At 29.8% G+C, this 21,975-nt stretch overlaps 2 protein-coding genes across 3 annotated transcripts; one reads left to right on the forward strand and one right to left on the reverse strand.

Annotated features, from left to right (window-relative positions):
- The first annotated feature begins 4,950 nt into the window (after positions 1-4,950).
- Positions 4,951-12,387, forward strand: LOC124937791 (activating signal cointegrator 1 complex subunit 2). Of its 2 annotated transcripts, XM_047478117.1 has the most exons (9): positions 4,951-5,425; positions 5,539-5,698; positions 5,792-5,853; positions 7,188-7,282; positions 7,404-7,517; positions 8,872-8,937; positions 9,132-9,229; positions 9,717-10,135; positions 11,081-12,387. In XM_047478117.1, exons 1-9 carry the CDS (start codon positions 5,020-5,022, stop codon positions 12,085-12,087), a joined length of 2,427 nt encoding a protein of 808 aa, XP_047334073.1. In that variant the 5' UTR covers positions 4,951-5,019; the 3' UTR covers positions 12,088-12,387. The 2 variants fall into 2 exon arrangements, with proteins under 2 accessions (XP_047334073.1, XP_047334074.1); XM_047478118.1 differs by lacking the exons at positions 4,951-5,425; positions 5,539-5,698 and having other exon boundaries at positions 7,199-7,282.
- A 575-nt stretch (positions 12,388-12,962) lies between these two features.
- LOC124938271 (interferon-related developmental regulator 1) lies at positions 12,963-17,935 on the reverse strand. Its single transcript, XM_047478688.1, has 12 exons — positions 17,656-17,935; positions 17,415-17,583; positions 17,156-17,236; positions 16,835-16,917; positions 16,634-16,749; positions 16,438-16,548; positions 15,633-15,742; positions 14,910-15,288; positions 14,777-14,827; positions 14,407-14,490; positions 13,559-13,636; positions 12,963-13,298 (listed from the first exon to the last, which is right to left on the reverse strand). The coding sequence occupies exons 1-12, from the start codon at positions 17,663-17,665 to the stop codon at positions 13,254-13,256; spliced, it is 1,317 nt and encodes a 438-aa protein (XP_047334644.1). The 5' UTR covers positions 17,666-17,935; the 3' UTR covers positions 12,963-13,253.
- Between the last annotated feature and the right edge of the window lie 4,040 nt (positions 17,936-21,975).

Here is a 21,975-nt window from a genome sequence, read left to right on the forward strand (position 1 = left end):
TTACATCAACCCTTGTGAAGTTGATTTTCTTCTGAGGTGTGGAACAAATGTTTGGCTCATATTAGTGAGAAATACTTAGTTATGTTGGCTAAGAAGAATGTACTATGTGGGGTTTCAAATTTGCACTTGAAGAGATGTCTAGATTGTTTGGCTGGAAAATAAATACGAGTATCATTTAGATCATCTGAATCGAAAAGAAAGTCAAAATTACTAGACTTTGTGCATTTTAATGTATGTGGTCCAATGATGTCAATATCACTTGGTGATGTGTATTAATTTGTAACCTTCATTAATGACTATTCCCGAAAGGTTTGGGCATATACATGGAAGAAAAAAGATTAAGTACTACACATTCAAAGTGTTTCAAGCCTTAGTTGAGAGGGAAAATGTAAAGGTGAATTGTATTTGAACGGATAATGGGGGAGAGAATATTGGGCATTTTGATGAGTATTTTCGACAAAAAAGTATTCATCACCAAAAATCGACTCCGAAAATACCACAATTAAATGGGTTGGCTGGAAGAATGAATAGAACACTGGTGGAAAGAGTGAGATGTGTGTTTTCATAAGCAAAGTTGCCAAAATACTTTTTGGATGAAGCATTGAGTACAATGGTATATGTGTTAAATCTCACACCATATGTTCTTTTGAACTTTGATGTGTCGAACCATGTTTAGAGTGGTAAAAATATCTCTTATGGTCATCTTTGAATATTTGGGTGTATGACTTATATGCATGTTCCCAAAGATGAGAGGTCAAAGTTGGAAGCCAATACTAAGAAGTGTGTGTTTGTTGGTTATGGACAGAATGAGTTTGGATATCGGTTTTTTGATCCGGTTAATAAGAATTTTATTCGTAGTCGCGATACTATATTATGGAGGATTATATCATTGAAGATATCGATAAAATAGACGAGGTTGTTCTCACTCAAGTAAATGAGGAGATGGTTGAAATGAATTCAATTCCAGTCCTAACTTGATAAACACCAACAATGATCAAACTGAAAATCAAGGTATGGGTTTACATTCTGGTAATCCTTTAAATACTAATGATTTTGTTGATGTTGACTCTAGAAGTGAATCTAATGTTGGAAATGAAAATGATCTAGGGAATGAAAATGTTAAGGAGTCCATACATTTTAATGAACCAAGACGGTCTACTCGATAGAGACGTCCTTCAGTTAGATACTCAGCAAATGAGTATGTATTTTTCACTAATGTTGAAGAACCCGAGAGTTTTCAAGAAGTATTGGATAATTAAAATAGAAAGGAATTGATGGATGCCATAAAGGATGAGATGCAATCTCTTCGTGTGAATAACACTTTTGAGCTAAAAAGTTGTCTAAAGGCTATAAAGCTTTGAAAAATCGATGACGTTATCGGTTGAAGCAAGATGAACATACTTCACAACCTAAATATAGGTTCGGTTGGTTGTAAAAGACTTCTCGCAAAGAAAATGTATTGACTTTGGCGAGATCTTTGTTCCTATGGTGAAAATGTAATATATTCGTGTTTTATAATTTTTTTATTTATAAATTTGAACTATAATTTTAAAAGTACTTGTTTGTTTTATAAATTAATATTTTTTTTTATAAGAATCCATTTATTTTATAAATTAATTTGTTTTAAATGAGATTGTAATTATGTTAAAATTATAACATGAGTTATTGAAAATAATGATCGTTGGTGATTTTGAGAATTTAAAAAATGTTTTTAACAAAAAAAAATACTTAAATGATATTAATATATAAGGATAAAATAAAAGATAAAAATAAATAAAAATAAAAATTGAAGGTATCCTGTTATTTTATTTAATGAATTGAGAGATGTGACGGAGGAGAGAATAATGAAATGATATTTTTTAGTCAAACAAAGCCCAAATAAATATTATGTCCATATTATTATGTTGACTCTCCGACATATTATTATGTTGACTCACTAATTTAATCTACCTCGATTGTAAAAGAAAATATATAAAAAATATTATTATAATATTAAAAATAATACTTTTATAAAAATATAACTTTTTTTTTATTAAAGTTCTTATTTTTACAAAAACTAGAATGGTATAAATAAATAAAATTAGTTATATTTGTTAGATTCATTAGTTAACAGATAAATGATTCGCCTGAAATAAATTCAATTTAATTTTGATATGAAAAATTTGATTCATGATACTCGGCCTGATTGGGCACGTAACGGCCAGGTAGAGGCGCCCCCGATAAATACTTATTGTTATGCCTACTTACAAAGTGTTTTGTCATTAGATTTGTGTGATTCTCATTCAACACCAATGAAGTTTACTTGGTAAAAAGACAAATAAGGTGAAATTAAATGTCATTGTGTTCTTTGTTGAGATGATATCTCTAATAATAGAAAGGCGATAGCAAAAAGTATGGCTTAATTTTAACACAATATTATCGGTCTAATAAGTGTAGAATGTAATATAATATATCTGTAAAATATTATTACAATATAATAAATACGAATAATATCAATATTATATTGAATCGTTTTTTTAGTTACATAATTTATGTATAATATATAAACATTAGATTAAACTTATAATGAAACTAATATAATATAATATTGATATTATCACCATTTATCATATTGTGATAATATCTTACACAATTAAATTTACAAGGAAATTAATATAATATTGATATTATCACAATTTATTATATTACGATAATATCTTACCTAATATATTATATTATGATAATATCTTACAAATATATTATATTATATTCTATAATAAGAATTGAGTGTCAATCAAACTAAACAAACAATCCAAATAAATAAATAAATAAATAAGAATATTTCAACTTAACTTTAAAACTAAACCAAATAATTTTGATAATTAGTAGTTAATTATAGACAATACTTTTAAGTTGTCACAACAAAGAAATTTGACTTTGGGATTCATATGTATGCTATAAATATATTAGAGTACAAAAGTTATGCACAGTAAATTATAGAAAAATAATAATATTATTTTTAAAATGTTTGAAAATATAGATGAATTAGAATTTGGATATCAAAATGAGAGCATTTCATAATTTTGATTTATCAATTCATTTAATATATTAATAACTTATTTAATATAAGTTTATTGGATAACACATATTTCTAATCAATTATTTCTACAAATTTAAATGAAAATGTGTTAAAAATAATAAGTTAAAATATTAATTTTATTTTAAAAGAGTAAAAAAAAATTAAACAAGTTAAGTTTTCCATGTTTTTCTCTTTACAAATAAAAAAACTTTTTTTTCATAATTCATCATATATTTTTTTTAAACATGGTTAATGCAAAATGATATAAATAATAGTCGTTTAAGCTTAACGACAAAAATATTACAAAAATTAAAAAAAAACATTAAAATAATTCACCAATGATCAAACAAAAAGAATAAATTTTAACGAGTATAAATATCTTTAAGAATATCAATGAGTTCTTTAATTGTCTTAACTAGTTTACACAATAAAACATTTTTTTGTTATAATAAAATAATTATAAATTAAACGCATTATTCGATAACAATCATGAAATATTTTACAATTTCTTTTAAATCAAATAGTTTACCAGAAGATAAGCGGGATAGGAATAACATAATTAATCATATTTTTAATGTTAATAAATTAATTTCAAGCATTGTAAGATTATAATGTAATATATCTCTAATCTAAAACTAATTATAAAATAAATAATAAAAAAAATTATATATATTACTTAACAAATTATAATTTAATATACAAGTTAATAAATATATATATATATATATATATAAATATATATATATATATATATATATATATTACGTTAACCATTATAATTTAATATACAGTTAAAATATATATTAGTATTCATTTTAATTAATTTTTAATATATATTAAATTATATAATTTAATATTTTGAATTTATGAGTATAATAGTTTTTAGATATTATTAAACCAATTTAAATATTGTCAGCAGATGTTGGAAGAATTTATGCTACGTTCGTGTCATCGCCACCTTAATGAGAGAGTGAGTGCTTGGAACAAGGAAGATTTTGGACACCAAGAAGAACATACTCTATGAGAGGCTTCCCATTATTTAACATCCAGAAACTGCCAAATAAAAAGCATCTCAAGCCCTATTTTTTTTTTAATTCTTAGATATAAACAAAAGAAAAGTAAATATTATAGAGTTATAAAAAATGGAATTTCCGAGATCGCATAGAGTGGAATGAAAGTCATTGGACGAAGTGGTGACATTTGGTTGTTATGGAATGATAATGTTGTTGTGATTGTTCTAAGGAAGAACAAACAATTCTCCCATGTGCTGGTAGACGGATTGAAGCCGAAGCTAAAGGACTTTCTTATGGTTCCCGTACCATCAGTTTAGCCAATTCTCTATCGCTTTCCCTTAAAATAAAAAATATATATAACTCAATCCCAGAAACCTCCTTTACCATTGGTTTTGTGGGCATACGAGATTCAAAGGAATTATGTCAGTAGTCTTCAAACTCAAGCCCATCCTAGAACTTGATCCAGTCTCCCATGTTGTTTTGTTCTATTTTTTTAATATATATTTTCATGAGTACCAATTATGGATGTACATAGCCCAACCCCATTTTGCATAACCTTATAATACTTAGTTCCTAATCTGAAAATTTTAGTAATGTCTATGTCAACTGCGACAAACCATTTAATAATTTAATAAGGAAAATATTTACGTATAAAATACTCTTTGATCGGATCTACTTCTCTAGAAAATAAATTTTCAAGTGATCCTGAGTAACTATTCCAAATTTAGTATTGGTGTCTTAATTTTAATTTTCAGTTTTGTTGGGTAATTATTTTTATAAAATATAAGTGTTAAAATTAAGCCTAAGAAAGAAGTTTGAGGGTTTTCTCAAATTCTTATGATCGTAGACGCATATTCTACTTCTTGGTAGTCAGGCACTAAACTAAATAGGGCAGTCGAACGAGTAGACACATCTTGAGAGAAAGAATTCTTCTCTGCATCTTCAAAAATGTCGAATCGATACTCTCAATCTAACGACAGGCACGAGATTCGCAACAAGGGTTTTGCTAAACCGCAAAGAAGATTCGTACCCAAGTCCGTCAACTCCACCAATTCAATCCCAGGACAATCAGAGCTCCCAAATCCGAACTTCTCCAGTTCCCTCAGCCAATCATTTTCCAATCAATCCGATTCTCGTCCTTCTTCAGCCTCCAGCGGGGTTCTGGGTTCAGGGGAAAATGGACTGCAGAAGGGAAATTTTGTTCTTTACTTACCCCAAGATGAGGCGGTGGCGGCTGGTTTGGGTGCCAATAGTGGCGGAATGGATACTGTTGAATCTCAGAGGATTGTTGATCATCTAAATAAGGAACTTTCTAGATTGTTGAAATTGAATCCCAGGGATTTCTGGGGAGAAGGTATAATTTTTTAACAATTTTAACTTGAATCAAGGACTAGTTTTTTTGGCTATGTCTTATATAAAACAATTCATCAGTTGATTATGATGTTCATTAACTTTCTCTGAATTCAGTGGCAAGTGACTCTTCCTTCCACAATTTCTTGGATAGCTATCTGAAGTTTAGGAGTAGATGGTATGATTTTCCATATCGAGGCGCAAAAGGAATTGTTGCTGGTGTTATTGTTGGGGAGATTGAGTTGAGCAGACGGGTTTTCATGGTCTTGTATCGAATGTAACTTTTCACTTGATGATCTTTTCTTAATTGTGTTCCTTGGTTCTTGCTCCTGTAGTTTAGATGGTTACCTTTTCTGTTTCCTTTTTGCAGATCTTCCCATAGGGATCCTGGCGCTAGGGCAGCTGACAGCCTCAGTCCGAAGGATCATGCAGGTGGGAATTTTGTCTTTCCATCTTACACTTATCATTGTGTAGATCTCTGAACACTGAAGGGCCTTGTTTAATCTCAATAACCCTTTATCGGGATCATCAATCACTTCATCATTCAAATCATCAACTAAAATACTAATATACTCTTCTTAATATGTTTTTTTTTTATAAAATATAAAACTGCCTAAGATCTACAATCAAAGAGAATAATGGACAATACACACAAGCAACACAACTATTTCATATCCCTTATTTTAAAAAAAAAAAATTGATCTTTTGAAAAATAAACTTCCTAAAAAAATCTCTAGGTTTATTGGGCGTTAAATACATCTGTTACTTGCAAATTATGTATGCCCTGGCATTCAAAACACATGAAGTTAACTACAGAACATTTCTGTTTTGTTTTTACACAATGACAATAGAAGATTCTGCCTAGCAATTAGTTGTTTTTTATTTTGTTCACCACTCAATTTTGAAGTTCTAGCAAAATGTTGGAATATCAGCAAGAAAATTTGATTCCCAGTGGTATAAGGTGCCAGTTAAATTATTTAGAACTTTTGGTGTTTATCTTTATAAAGTCTTGTTTTTCATGTAATGAAATTGGCTCTCAACAGAATATCTCTTTGAATTTTACAAGACATTAGAGGATTAGGTTTAGGGTTTTTTGATATGTTCTGTTGCTTACATCAAATTGCTAAGCATGTAGTAATATTAATAATCTTGTTAATACTAATTTGCTTACTTCATCTTTTATTGTCTTTTCATCTGTACTTTATCCTATTTTCTTAGTGATTCCCTTATGCCTGCCTCTTCTCTTATTTTGGATTGGATGATTTGATTTACTATACCTTTGTATATGTTTTTGATTGGTTCTATTCAAGTTGTGACATCTGTTTCATCTTTTTTTTTGTGCTGGAATCCAGCTTTGATAGGTTTCTTAGATCTATATGTTAAAAGACCAGTGTTCTGTTTTAATTTTATTGTGAAAGCTATTATGTTACTATTGAGTATTCTTCATTAATAGATTTGTAATGCAGAAAAATCATGATCTGAAGATGTCAAAAACTTGGGTTTGAAGATGAATTTTGTGATAATAGACAAAAGTATTGCTAAAATATTGTGATTTATTTTATTTTTGAAATGCTAAAGTTTGTATTAATAAAGTTGTCTCTATTGCCACTTCTATTGGTATATATAATGTGATTTTGATTAAATTTCTTACGGTTTGCTTAGAATATAGGATTTGTTCTTTATCTTTATTTAGCCTATATGCATCAAATCAATTTGATTACCATGGTTTATATTTACACAAATTGTTTACACATTTTTTTCTTTAGTTCTTTTGCAGGAAAAGAAGCTGCTCGATTTGCCAAAATTATTCGATATTTGTGCCATATATGGTCATGAGAATGAAAATCTGACACAATCACTGGTAAGCATCTGAATATCAAACCTTTTTCTAGTGTCTCATATATTTTCTTCATTCTTCATTGCCTCTGTGCGAGGAGATTTGGAAACAAATTGATATGCGGGGTTTACCTATTGTATTTCAGGTTGCAAATGCTATTAAGGCTCAGCCTCGGATCCAAGATGAATTTACTGCTGTTATTACTCATTTCCTGGATATTGTCTACACCATGTATCAAAGATGTACTGCATCTTTAGAGGTTACTTTCTTACTAAAGGGAACTAGTGAGGATTTTTTGAGTTTGCTGCATATATATGTTTTTATCTGTGCATAAGTTGCTATCTTACCAGATTTGGTTTTCCTATATCCAAATCTCATTTTTATCTTAATGATCAACTCCAATAAATGTGAATAAACTTGCAGTTGGTGTTGTAAGAACTATGAATAACAGTGCATTTATAATAAGCTTGCTAGCTAAGTGTATTGAAATTGTCATCACTGTGTATTAGTATTATCCAAGAGATTGTTTAGTCTTAGGTTTTTTGCCAAAAAATCTCGTTTGATGTAAAAGGGGGTTTATTTCGTTTATTTTGGGCAAAATGAATAATATATCCTTAAGTTAGGATATTTTGTTAGATGATTTGAATGGTTTTATGGAAGTGATTGATAATGGATACTGGATAGTGATTTATTTGGACTAAATCCAAATAAACCACAATAAACAATCCCCAAGTATTGTTTAATGTAAATATTTCAGGAACATTTATATTTTCTTGGAGAATCTGTTCTATCAAGATTGGGAGAATATTCTCTTAACTAGATGGCCTATATTGCTTGAATTTATCTAGCATGCCATTAAATTATTAAGTCATTTGGTGAATCAATGAAAACTGTGAACTACTTGTATGATTAAATTTGATGATGTAAAAGTGTAATGAAGAAGTATATTTTAAGTTTTTGTCACAATTGAAAATCTTAAATGGGAGAATTAAGCATAAGTCCTAGAGAGAATTGGGAATGAGAGGGTATTTACTAACTTATATTAAATATCAAACGATATCAATTCAGTCATATTCTATACAAGCCTACTATCATCTTCTTCTTCTTATACATATCATTAATCAAGTATACCAATTATATCCTTCACTAACTTGTGTACTCTATTTATATCCTAACTAACTTATGTACTAAAACGTCCCTACTTTGATTTTTATGTGGATCATGATCCAGAAAAAAACTACATTTGTTATGCTTGCAAAATATCACAACGATCTATAAAATAATGTGGACCCGAAAAAGAAATAATCTCTATACCAAATGAAGCCAACACCGTATAACCTGCATCGGGATCTAGAAAATATTTTGTATACCAAACTAAGAAATAAAAATGAAGCACATTATAATATAGATGATGATCCCAATAGAAACTTATATCAAACGTAAAAAGAGAATCACTTCCATTTCTATCTTCCTCAATTTTCTAATGCGATTATGATTTGTGATTGTGACAAAATACAAGTGTTCAAATAGGCTCATTATGTTTTACTTATCAGACAAAAAGCTAAAGATGAGAATTGAATGGTTGATTGTGTTATCATCTGTTTTTCATACAGGTTTTACTTTCTTCTCATGGCAAGGAAGATGGTGGATCAAGTCACCTAAGTTCAGACTATTTGGAGGTCTGTAACTTCCTCTCTTTTTTGTCTGTTGTATATTCTCGGAACTGTCACTTGGTTTTTCTTGGAAGAAATAGGATAAGTATATTATCATAGTATGGTACAATCGTTTGTCATCTTGATCTCTCTCCCTCTCCTGCTCTATCTACAATTTCAGTTTCACTAGTCATTGAATAATGTGTTCTGTTTTTCCATAGGTAATGGACTTCCTCAATGATTCTATTGTATCCATGGATGCTTTTGTCAGTGCATACAAGCCTGCTGCAGTAATTTTCTCCTGCCCCGTCGAATTGAGGTATCAGACAATTATTTTCATATTCTTCTGGTGCGATTTATTAAACAAAAAATGATAAATACTATATTTTTAAGTGTCCCATTGAGTTAAGAGTCAAAAAAATGAACTCTTAATAAATCATACGAAAGTATCTAAATTTTAATTACTTGTAAGTTGATCCGATAAATGTGGAACTAATATTGGAAAAGTCGTTAAAGTTACGTAATTTGATAAATTTAATATGGTTAAAATTGTCTTTTGGATGCTCTTACTATATTACCTAGTTAAGTCATACATAGCTTACCAAATTAAGCAAGCTTTTTAGCTTAATATTTTTGTGCCTTAATTTGAGTTGAAAATAAGTAATTAAGTGATTTTAAATTAACTTAATTCAAATAAGCACTTAGTCATTTAGATCGGATAAGCTGTTAAACACTGTCTTCGTCTCCTTATGCTGTAGCAAGGAAACAACTAACTTTTCAGTGCCCTTTCTTTGTTAATTATGAAGCTATGGAAATGAAGACTTGCTCAATACCCTCACAAGACTACACGATGTACTGCTTCCATCTTTGCAAAAGGGTTTCAAAGTTCTCTCTTCAAGAGAAGATGTCCAGGAGAAACATGACGCAGTTCTAAGTTTGAAAATGCTATCAAAACGAATGGTGGATTTAGCATGGAAGTTACTGAGTACTTGCTATCTTTCTGGTGAAGTATTTGATGGCTGTTATAATCTTCCTGCCATTACAAAGATGTACCCAGCTAATGTAGAAGATCCAATGGTAAGATCCGACATTTTGGTTCAGACGTTTAGGGAAATTGGCGAAGGATACCCAAATGTGGAAGAAGGCCAAAGAAGAGGAACACTCCTACAGAATATTGAAAAACATTTTAAGATAACAGAGAGAATACAGGAATTGCAGAGTGCAGGTATTATTCATGAGTATATTAAACTGATGATATTATTACATATATTTTCAAGGGAAACAACAAACAAGTTTGTTTTGCTCGCTGAGTTGCATCTGCATTAATTCGCTTGCTAAACTTCTGTTATGGATGAAAACGAGATTTTTGCCGGTTTTCATATTAACACTGTTATGAAATTTAAACAAACAACCCTTTATTTGTTTAAAATTCAATTGGACCCACTTGCCTTTCTCTTTTGGCGCTTCTTTGTTTCCCATCTCTCCACTTATCTTTTGAAATCTTTTCCTTTGACCTTCTCCGGAAAAGGAAGGCCAAAAAAGAGGAAAGTGGGTTAGGCCAATTTAAAACTTATAAGGGATTGTTTGTTGAAATTTCAAATATTTAATAGAATTGAAGTGAATGCAGCTTCAAATAGTAGAAATGTTTGTACTAAGTCTTGATTCTTGAACAAGTGATCTTAACGTTGTTCATTGTTACAACTCATCAATCAAGTTAAGTTCAATTATTTTATTTGATAAATTTTATTAATTTAATACGAGGAGTCTTTTAGGGTCTTGATTGATCTACATAACCCCGTATCAATTCATCAACAACAAAATTACCCTACTTTATTTTTGTAACAAGAATCTTGCCTAAGAGTCCAAATGGTCTTAGGTTTGATTTCCACTCGGACCACCCTGATTTAAGTGGGGGTCGTGCTAGCCTGTTCCAGGTTTTGATCACAAATTAAAAAGGAAAGGCATTTTGCTATTTTAGTCATTTAACCCAAAATTATCTATTTTCATGGCTTTTTTTTGCCAAAATAATCAGATCATTTTTTTAAAAAGAAAATATCTGTATCAAACAACCCCTCAGTTACAGAATTGCAATCTCATATTCATTAATTTCATATTCTTGATATTATACTATATGTAGATATAATTAATGTTCATACAACTATTGAATCAGGTTGGATTGTGATGGAGGATACACAAATTCATTATATTTTCGGGTTAGTCAACCATCCTTTTTCTGAAACCAATATGAAGTCAATGCCTATTCCAACTCCGACACCTACGAGCAGCAATCCCCAGATAAACGAAGAGGATACTGCAATTATCGAGTCCAAAATCAGCCAAATAAAAGACCTTTTCCCAGATTACGGTAAAGGGTTTCTCTCCGCATGTCTTGAAGTATATAACCAAAATCCCGAAGAAGTAATCCAAAGAATCCTCGACGGAACCCTTCACAAAGATCTTCAATCACTTGACACATCTCTAGACACAATTCATCACCCTCCTCCCAAATCCGCCCCTACTACAAACCGAAAAGACAAAGGTAAAGGAATATTAGTGGAACCTTCAGATACACATACGAGTAAATCATCGTCCCATACAAACGGGCCCTCCATTTCGTCAGGATCTTCAGCTGGAAGATTCGTCAGGAAAGGATTCAATTCTGAGACCCTAAACACCAGGGATGGAAGAGATTTAGCAAAAACTGCAGCTTTAGCTTCACAACTAGAGTACGACGACGAATACGACGACTCTTTCGATGACCTCGGTTTAGGAATTGTGGATTCAGGTTTCGAAGAACCCGAATCACTTCCAATCCAAGCAAATCCATCTGATTCCAAATGGAATTCACGAAAAACTCCCCAGTTCTATGTGAAAGATGGGAAGAATTACAGTTATAAAGTGTCAGGGTCAATTGCTGTTGCTAATCAGAATGAAGCTGCTATAGTAAACCAAGCTCAGAAAGAAATGATACATGGGTTGGGGCAAGGTGGTAATATACCGTTAGGTGCAGTTAAGAAGCTGAGTGAAGCAAACGAAGAACGACAGGACGAGGGTTCGGAGGTACCGGAGGCGGGAGGAAGGGGGAGTTTTAGGGGAAGGGGTGGAAGAGGAGGAAGAAATCATTATAGAAGAGATAGAGCTATGAAGAAGCATATGTCTTCAGTAAGTGGTCATTAACTAATAATAATAATAATACACATAGAATTAGTCCAATCCATTTTGGTATATTATTATTGAATTGAGGGATGATATGAATTGATTTTGCAGGCAGCAAATATTTCATATATTTATGTTTATTATTACTTAATATAGAATAACAAGTGGTTTTTGTTGAGAAATCTTTCTGTAAGCAGGAAACTATTTTACATGTCTATATATATTGCACATTTTGGTTTGTATTTTGTTTGTTACATTTGTAACTCAATAACAATAATAGTGGTTGATTGATTCTATGTGGATGGATGAAACTTATTGCTATATTTTTCTGTATTATTGGTTTTTTTTTTCTTTTCTGAATTTGAAAAGTTTACCACGGTTTTGATGACCATCTCACTTCAATTTATTAAATAATGACCCTGGTTATCAAATAATTGAACAGATTAATGAATTATGAGTTCAATAAAGATATTCTTTGTCCGACAATCACTTATTCACAAATCGGTTTTCAATCCGCTTAGTCTTATTCCCTCTAAAGATATTTTAGACGATCCTATTTGGTTAGGACCTCTAAAGATATTTTAGACGATCCTATTTGGTTAGGAACTAGACGATCCTATTTGGTCAAATAAAACTCCTATCTTACTCTCATTATTATATATAAAAGAAGATAAATATATGGTAAAAAAATTAAATTATTATATTTTCTCTCAAAACTAAATTATTATTAAAAATAAAAAAATATCACAATAATAATTCATGCCACTTACATTCTTCTAGTCAATTAGCCTCTATCAGACTGAACTTTTATTCCACAATTAGTATTTGCTACTACAAGTAGTCCAACATATTTTCATCTCTATCCCAGTCAAGAAATAAAGTAAGAATAACATGGATAAGAGAAAAAAACACCAATAATATAAAGATATGTTATAATTAAGAAACCTTCCACCACATCGTGTGAACCGACAAAATCAGAATAATAGTGTATACTCCATCGACAATCATCGAATGGTAAACCAGCAATGAAAAATTCATAACACATGATTATTATTATTAGCCACTCCAGTAATGAAATGGTGCACTCAAATGAGGGGGGGTGGTGATGGTCTTGTGTCCAAAGAATTTGTAGTATACAACATCGCGCATTAGCTTTGTAATCATTCCGGCCAGATGAATGAAACATACTACTCATCCGAGAAACCGACAGCAAAGTGACCCACATTCCGATCCTGCAATTTGGAAAAATAATATATCAAATCATCCCTTATCCTATCATAATTCAAATCATTCCAATACTTCAGTTATTTAACACAAATAATCAACTTTTTCATCAAACAAGTTTTATCAAAAGTATGCGCCTCAAGACACCAATATCGAAACGAGCCAAAAATGCAATCTTGAACTGGGCCACGGACCTTAGTCTATGCTCGGGAAAATATTACTTTTAAATTAAAATAACTAGCCTCAGACACCAATATCAAAACGTTACCTGAGACTGCATTCTCTGCTTGTTTAATGACTGAGTTCTTGCCTTGTTGAGGGCCGAGTTTGGCGACTTATACCATCTCTGAGGCAAAACAAGAAGAGGAACCAAACTGATTTAGTATGAAGAACCGAATCATTCAAATCAACTAAAATACAAGAATACCGTTGCTATATTATTGATAATATTTTTGAAAATTCTAAGGATATTTTGGTAATTTGACCCAAATAACCTATATAATTCACTTTCAGTTTATTTCAAAACAAACTAAGATGAAACACGCCCTTGTTCTGAAGCATCCTTCATAAAAAGGACTAAGCAACAATGTAACCCTGGAAATATACTATATTGTTATCCTAGACCTTTTCTTAAATCAAAGCTATTATTTTCATAGACATTTGCTCCCGATCTAATTGGGAGAGATCAAGAACGTTATAGAATTTATAAGTGAAAGAAGAAAATACCAAGATTGTCATCTTTTATTCACAAAAAAAATGTTCTTCCCACACTGTGGGCTTTTTTGTTATCAACTTCTGCCAGGTTGACCATCATATGAGAAAATATATACCAAATGAAAAAAATATTTTCAATTTTAACATTGCTATTTCTTTATGGGACCGTGATTGTGACATAGATCCTGATAATTTCCAAATACTATGTTCTATAATTGGTAGTGGGACCAAGAAAAGATGAATCCAACAAAACATTAGTAGTTCATCATTCACAAAAGGTGAACACATTAAAGAACCATCAAATTTCTGTAAGGAAATTCCAATTTCTTATTAAAAGAGGATGAATACACCTGTATTAAATAACTAAGAATGGCCTAGATTAGGAAGTGAAGGTTATCTTACCTTGGTAGCAGAGTTCAAATGTTGATCATTAAGCTGCTTCTTTTTGGGCAGGAACCCAAATACATCATGAAGAAACTCGTTCTCCTGTTGTTATATGATGTATTCAAAGGATCAAACAACGCGAGATTTCAAATAAAAGATGAAAACAACAGGACCTTCTTTGATGAAGGATTATTATCCCATCATTTCAAACTAATTACCAAATTACACATACTTTATTTTTATAACATTTGAAAATATCAAATACAGAGATAAACTAGTCATGTAACCCAAATAAAACACTTTTCATCAAACAGTTTATTTTCTTTAGAAAAGTTGGGTTATTTCAAAATAACCCTACATCAAACAAGCTCCAGGTAATAAAACGAACCTGCATGTGCTTGACGAATCCTCCTCCAAGAAAATGTTTCATGAAGTTTAACTGCCAGAACAAGGAAATATACAAGGGAGATGAGTAAATTTTGACAAACTATAGGACTACCTAAAATAAAGAGAACACAAACCTGAATCAATTGCGACCATGTCGACGTCCTTAGTGATTCCCCGCCAATTTTTGTAGAAGTTTCTGGAGTATAACCATCCTCAAGGAATTCCAGAATGTCCCTAAATGAGTTCCTTTGACTGTTCAGGTCTTTCTTGGCAGAACCTTTACCACCTGCTTCAACAGCAAGGTTTCGTACTTGATTCAAGATTTTTACTCGCATGCCCTGGATATGTGCATACTCCTTTATTTCCTGAAGGGAGCTATCACTATTCCCCTTCGCCTCGCTGCAGAATTTCTCCAAGTTCCCAATCTCAAAGATTGTAGCAAGTGATTCACCAGCTGCTATGCGCAAGGACCTATCGTCCTTCTCTAATAAGGTGGACAAGTAAGAAATGGACCTGTCAACATATTCACATATAAAAGTTAGCCTTCAAATAGAAGTATATGGATAAACCCGGTGCCCCATTTGGAAGCACTTATTGTCCGGAAAACATTGCCAATACGAAAACTTAAATAAATTTCTCAACCTATCTCTTACTAAATTTAGTATCCAAACATTTTCAGATACAAAAACAAGAAGTGTATTCAAATGAGGCCATCACATCAGAAAATCCAACTACAAATTCATTATGTATTGAAACAACAAATCACCATAGGATCAACATGACTAATTCAAACATGAACATGCACATGTCCACATAAAAAATCGAAAATAACAATAACAAGGAATAAGTCTATGTACCCTTGCCAAGTTTTAGAATCAAGAGTCTGGCCATCCATGGTAGTCAGAAGAAATGACCAAGAGGTCACCATTCCTGTTATCACAGCCATTGAAGGTTTAGTCGCCACAACCTGAGAAAATACATTGTAATGTCAATTGTCAGCCTAGCTAGCTCATTACAATAATGCAAATGATGAAGAGAAAATATTTACAATGTGATCAGATGGAAGTTCACAAATAGACTCCAAATCATATATAAAATCCATGTCGATCACAACAAAATATTAAGTTATCATTTACCTTTGCATCAATCAAAAAGTGTAAATACTAATAATCACCAATATAAATTGGATGAACAAGGAATTGACTGCTATCATGTTTGATGTAGGGTTATTTGGAAATAATCCACTTTTTTTTCTCAAATAAGGTTATTTTCAGGGAAATAAAATAAACCCTAATTTTATTTATTGACATAAGAGCATATCTTTGAATGCGAGAACATTATCATAAAATCCTAATCAATAACTCAATGAGCCTGTTTTTATCGCCAAAAGAAATGCTAAGACATCTCAGAAGACTGACATACTAGACTAGCTGCAGATAAGCAAGTTACAGAAAAGAAGTAGTGACAATTGTATGTCAAATATTGTAGTATTTTGTGAGTTACGTTCAAGTTGAGCATCCCTAAGAAATATAGGAGATCAGCAAAACCACTCATAAGCACATTCTCATTGTAATGTTAAATTTTCTTAGTGATACATCCAACTGGTAACGCATTATAGAACATGCATCAATTTAAATATAATGAATACCACAAGATACCCACATTGCTACTCAGCTTTGGATGAACCACTTGCCACATTAACTGCATGGATGACTCTGTTTGTTCTGGTTCATTACCACCAACAAATGTTATTAAAGCCAAGCACTCAAGTAACTGCAAAATTATCCATGGAATTTATGCATCAGAATAGACTGAGGAGCAGATATAATTTTGGAAATCTCAAAACTTCATCCCCTACCGAACATGTCTTGGCTGCCTCAAACCCACTTTTAAGAGCTTGAGATATAGGAGTTAATGATTCTTGCAATATTTCTTGAGCTTTTTCCCCGGGTCCAGTCGTAAGAGCCAAACGTCCTATTCAGTGAAGGACATGGAAAGAACCATTCTATGAATAACTGTAATTTAGGAAAGTTTAGTCAATATGAAGAGAGTCACCAACCAATGACATGCGAGGCTAAATATATCTCCTTTGCTGAACCTCGTTTGATACAATTTAAGCATTGATGTAACAGTGTGGCAAACCTGAGGAAAATCAAAAGAAATGTATATACACTTAGCATGTGAACTATAAATCAGGAACTATAAGCCTCAACTAGAATCTTCATCCTGTCGAAAATATCGATTATAATTTTTGTTTCACATAAAATTTTATGTAAGAAAATCATTCAAGTATACCATACATTTCATATGAATAAAACAAGAATCACCCTCAACAGAATTTTAATCAATGAAATCAACAGACGGAACAAAATGGTCTCACTTCTTATCGACAAATTCGTGCTGCAATTCGCTGTTGAAACTCTCAATAATAGCTGACAGAGCCTTCTCTCTTGTGGAACTCCTTCACAAAGTAAGGGAACAACAATATCATATCAGTAAGAAATGACTACCATATTATCAAATTCATTCATTGTACTCTCAACTCCACCAAATTTGAATGACTTATAACTGCTAACTAAGAACAAATCTTTTTTTTTACCCATTCATGAAAATCACTCACAAGACTAAAAAGTTAGTACCTTTTCTCATACAAAGCATCTAGATACTGATCAAGCAATCCATCTTTATCCACCACCTGCATTTCTTCACTTCCATACAACATCTGATCTGATCGCATAGTAGACGACGAGCTAACACTATCATCGTCGTCTGTATCCAACAGAGCTACGTTCCTACGTTGTGAACTACCTGTAGAAGTAAAAACCACACAAAACTAAGACACGCAACTCTACAATCAAGGAGTAATTATCAAAGACTTACGTTTTCCCATCGCTAACACCACCACCACCACGACCGCCTCTTCTATCCACAGACGCTAACACGATTGACAAGGTTGACTAGAAATTAAGAGATGAAAAGAATTTGAAAAGTAGATGAAACGAGAGATATGAGAATCAATAGAGAATTGAGATAGAAATTGAGTTGAAATATTAGGCAAGATATCCATGTAATTGCAGTAGAAAGCGGGAATTTCTGTATCTCGCTCTAGATTTGTGAGGGTTTGTGTGGATTTTGGTGGGAGGAAGAAAGAGAATGATCCAATTGACTAAGTTCTTGTGATGTAGGAATATTCTAGGGCTAATATTTTCTGAAGCGAGTATAGCCAAGTCATTCTATAACTGACTACGTGTCTCAATCTCCACCGTCAAGCTTCTCGATAACACGTGTTTGCTGAACCGGTCGGTTCAATTGTTTCATCAATGACCGGGTGAAGACGTGTGGTTGGAAATTGGAATAATTATATAAATAAATTATTATTATTTCTTTATGTAATATAAATGAGGTCTTTACTCTTTAGTATTTTGTTATAATTAAAAAATATATATATTGAAAGTTATTTTATTTTAATAAGAAAATATATTATTTAATTAGATTAAAAAATTTAAATAATAAATAATAAATAATAATAATAATAAATTTTATATTTAAAATATATCCTTTGTATTATTATTTTATATATAATAATAATAATAATATTTTTAAATTTTATTTTATTTTATTTTCATAAGTAGCCTTTCAGTTATTGTTATTTTTTTTTAAATGTTGAGTTTGAGATGCACATTATAGCGATTGCAACCCTCTTAATTTTCTATCTGAATTTTACTTTTGTTATGTGAGATTTTTTCACGATTTAACCAAAAATTAATAAATAAAATTATTACATCACAAATATATTTATTTATTCTTCATATCTTATAAAAGTTTTGAGTTTATTTTTTATAATAATATAAATTTTTATTGTGTTATAATATATAATATTATAAAATTTGTTCGTATAATCTTATCAAATATTTTTTATTTTTAAGAAAATATATAACGTATACCATATTATCTGATGAAACTGAATGAGTGAGAATTGAATGAGTGAAATAGTAAAAAAATGTATTCAAAATAAAATTAGGCATTTAATGGTAAATGTAGTCCACTCGGATCCACCATTGTCCCCCTTACACTCTTACCATCTTAAATGATTTTATTTTATTTTTAAAAGTAAATAGTGTGTTTTTCAAAATGATTTAAAATAATATAATATTACAATGTTAAAATTATTTTTAAAGAGTTGTTTAGGCAATAGTGAGCCTCACCTTAGGGATAGGGTAATGCAACCCATACCTGCAAGATCTTCTCAATCTAAGGGGTCCCAAAAATATTATAAAAATATATAAGAAAGATTTGATTCTAAACCCTTTAGAAAACAAAAAAAAATATATTTTAAAGTCATTTCCTTTCATAAAAGAACTAAAAGAAAATGAGATAGTCAATTATCAAAATTAAACCAACTCTATTTTAATTAAAATAATCAAACTAACCTACAACATCTTAACATCTGATTAGAAAAGAACCAAGAATACATAAACAAACAACTAAAGTATACAAATTCTACTCTTCAACTTTTTTTTTTTATTCAATTATATCATTTAATAAATTAAACTAAACTATTTATATTAAATATAATACAAAATTATTGATTTTTAATATATATAATCAGTTAAATAAAAAATAAAACAAAATTTTTGTTTTGCATACCCAATTTTCGGGCCAACCCTAGGTCATATGGACTTTTATGGGTTCAACCTTTTAAATTTATTCTACTATGTAGTATTAGTTATGTAGGTATAAGTTGTAAGAGTTATAAATTGTAAAGAAGTATTAAAAGGTATAAATTATATAAGTTAATAGTGTTTGGTTGAGAATATAAAATAAGTAATAAATTATATAAATTTTATTATTTTATGTTTGGTTGGTAGTATAAAAATAGTAAAAAGTGTAAAAAAAAAAAATTATTTTAGCGTTATATTTATATAAATTATTTTGAATTATTATTTTAATATTTATTTTATAGGTAGTTTGTATTATTAATCATATTAAAATTAATATATTTATTTTATATGTATTTTTATTATTAATTATATTGAAATTAATAAAAAAAATATATAATTATTATATAAATGTATTTTTTAAATAAATAATATTATTATATGATTATATTATTTTATATATAAAAATTTAATCCTTATAATTATATAAATATTTATAAATAATTAATAATTTAACCAACACTATATTATTTTTGCTGAGATGAAGTAATGAAAGATGAAAGAGAAGGAGAGGAAAAATGATAAAGGATAAAGAACAAATAAGTGTTATGCAAATAAAATATAATTAAAATAGATATGAGGGTAATCATGGATTAAAAATTTAGTAAAGGTTTGTAACCGGTGGAGGTAGTTACAGTTTTATACCTAGTTTAAGGTATAAATTATACCGATTATCCAATCAAACAATTAATACATTTTATTGTAAATATAATTGTACTATAACTAAAGTGTTAATACTTCTTACCAAACAGATGCCTATTATATATATTATTGCAATTAAAATATAACTAGTATGTATTCCGTGCATTTGCACGAGTAATAATATAAAAACTGAGAAAAAAATATTACGGTAAAAATGTTTATGGGCCGGTCAACCTACAATCCGACTCAAATATTCATTTACTCTCAAATATATCCAAATTAACCACAACTCTCTACCCGGCAATCCGAACACTTTAAAAATTAAGCATCATTATATATATAGATTAGTTAGTTAAAAAGTTGAACTTATATTGTTAAAATGTCTCGCGTTCATCAAATTTGGTGTTGAATTTAAAATATAAAGTGTTATTAGTCTAATTGGTTAAAAGATTGTACTTGTTTTTGTTAGGTTGCAAGTTCGAACCATTACATTTAGCATTTTTAATTTTATTTTTAAGCGTTTTGAGTTTATGGGCAGGTCAACTCACAATCCGATCTAAGTATTCATATACTCTCACATATATATTAAAATTAACCACAGCTGGACACTTTAAAAATTAAGTATCATTATACATATATAGATTAGTTAGTTAAAAAGTTGAACTTATATTGTTAAAATGTCCCGTGTTTATCAAATTTGGTATTGAATTTAAAATATAAAGTATTATTAGCTTAGTTAGTTAAAGAGTTGTACTTGTTTTTGTTAGGTTGTAAGTTCAAACCATACCTTTAGCATTTTTAATTTTATTTTTAAGCGTTTTAAGTTTATGGGCGGGTCAACCCACAATCCGACTCAAGTATTCATATACTCTCACATATATATCCAAATTAACCACAGCTCTCGACCCGACAATCCGGACACTTTAAAAATTAAGTATCATTATACATATATAAATTATATATCAATTTTAGTATTATTATATTATTATGAGAGATTAATCAAGTTAAAAACGAATTTACTTGTCCAAGATCATCAAAAATGTATGAATTATCCAAAAAAAAAATCATTTAGACCTATTTACTCAACTATTTATAATCACTTCAAATTTTGTCGGTTAATAATTTCAGGATTTTTGGCGAACTTTCAACCGGTTGAACCACTGGTTAGACCGAATTTAATTTTTATTTTATTTTTAAATAAATTTAAATATATTAATATATAAATTATATATATAACTTCTTAGACTTATACAAAAATAATCAAATAAATACTAATTAAACTCAATAATTTGTCAATTAAATTAATATTACACAAAATATCAATAATTCTATTATCAAAACAACGATTACACTAAATATGTTTATAAAAAGTTAATAACATTAAGAACATCATGTCAACATACAACATTTCAATCCAAATATAAAATCTAGCAACCACAATATTGAATATTCAAATCATATATTCGGTTATTCTCAAAACAATCCGTTCCAACAACATGAATCACCGGACTATCATCTTTACATAATATTTAACATTAATATTAATAAGCTAATATTTTATATCGAAGAATATCTCAATATCACAAATTCACAACATAAAAAATATTATAAACTTATAGCTCTCAAACGGGTATTTCCTCTAGCATTATTTCAATTCATTTATACCAATATATGAATATGTGATGACATATGTGAGAAGATAAGTTGTTTACTGAAGTGAATAAAATGTGAAATAAGAGTATTATATTTTTTATTTTAATATATTATTCGTGATTTTTTTAAGAATTTTAAACATTGAATAAATTTCATTATTTTTTTTATTAATTTTTTATTAATTATT

This window comes from Impatiens glandulifera, chromosome 5 (assembly GCF_907164915.1).
Source record: "Impatiens glandulifera chromosome 5, dImpGla2.1, whole genome shotgun sequence".
In the NCBI taxonomy this organism is placed as follows: domain Eukaryota; kingdom Viridiplantae; phylum Streptophyta; class Magnoliopsida; order Ericales; family Balsaminaceae; genus Impatiens; species Impatiens glandulifera.

Excerpts from the sequence above, each read along its gene's own strand:
- LOC124938271 (XM_047478688.1), bottom strand. Across the intron at positions 17,237-17,414 it reads GATGCTTTGTATGAGAAAAG|GAGTTCCACAAGAGAGAAGG; the intron begins GTACTAACTTTT and ends TACTTTGTGAAG. Across the intron at positions 13,299-13,558 it reads AGCAGAGAATGCAGTCTCAG|GATCGGAATGTGGGTCACTT; the intron begins GTAACGTTTTGA and ends TCCAAATTGCAG.
- LOC124937791 (XM_047478117.1), top strand. The coding sequence starts at position 5,020 with ATGTCGAATCGATACTCTCAATCTAACGACAGGCACGAGATTCGCAAC. Across the intron at positions 5,699-5,791 it reads TTCATGGTCTTGTATCGAAT|ATCTTCCCATAGGGATCCTG; the intron begins GTAACTTTTCAC and ends TCCTTTTTGCAG. Across the intron at positions 10,136-11,080 it reads ACAGGAATTGCAGAGTGCAG|GTTGGATTGTGATGGAGGAT; the intron begins GTATTATTCATG and ends CTATTGAATCAG.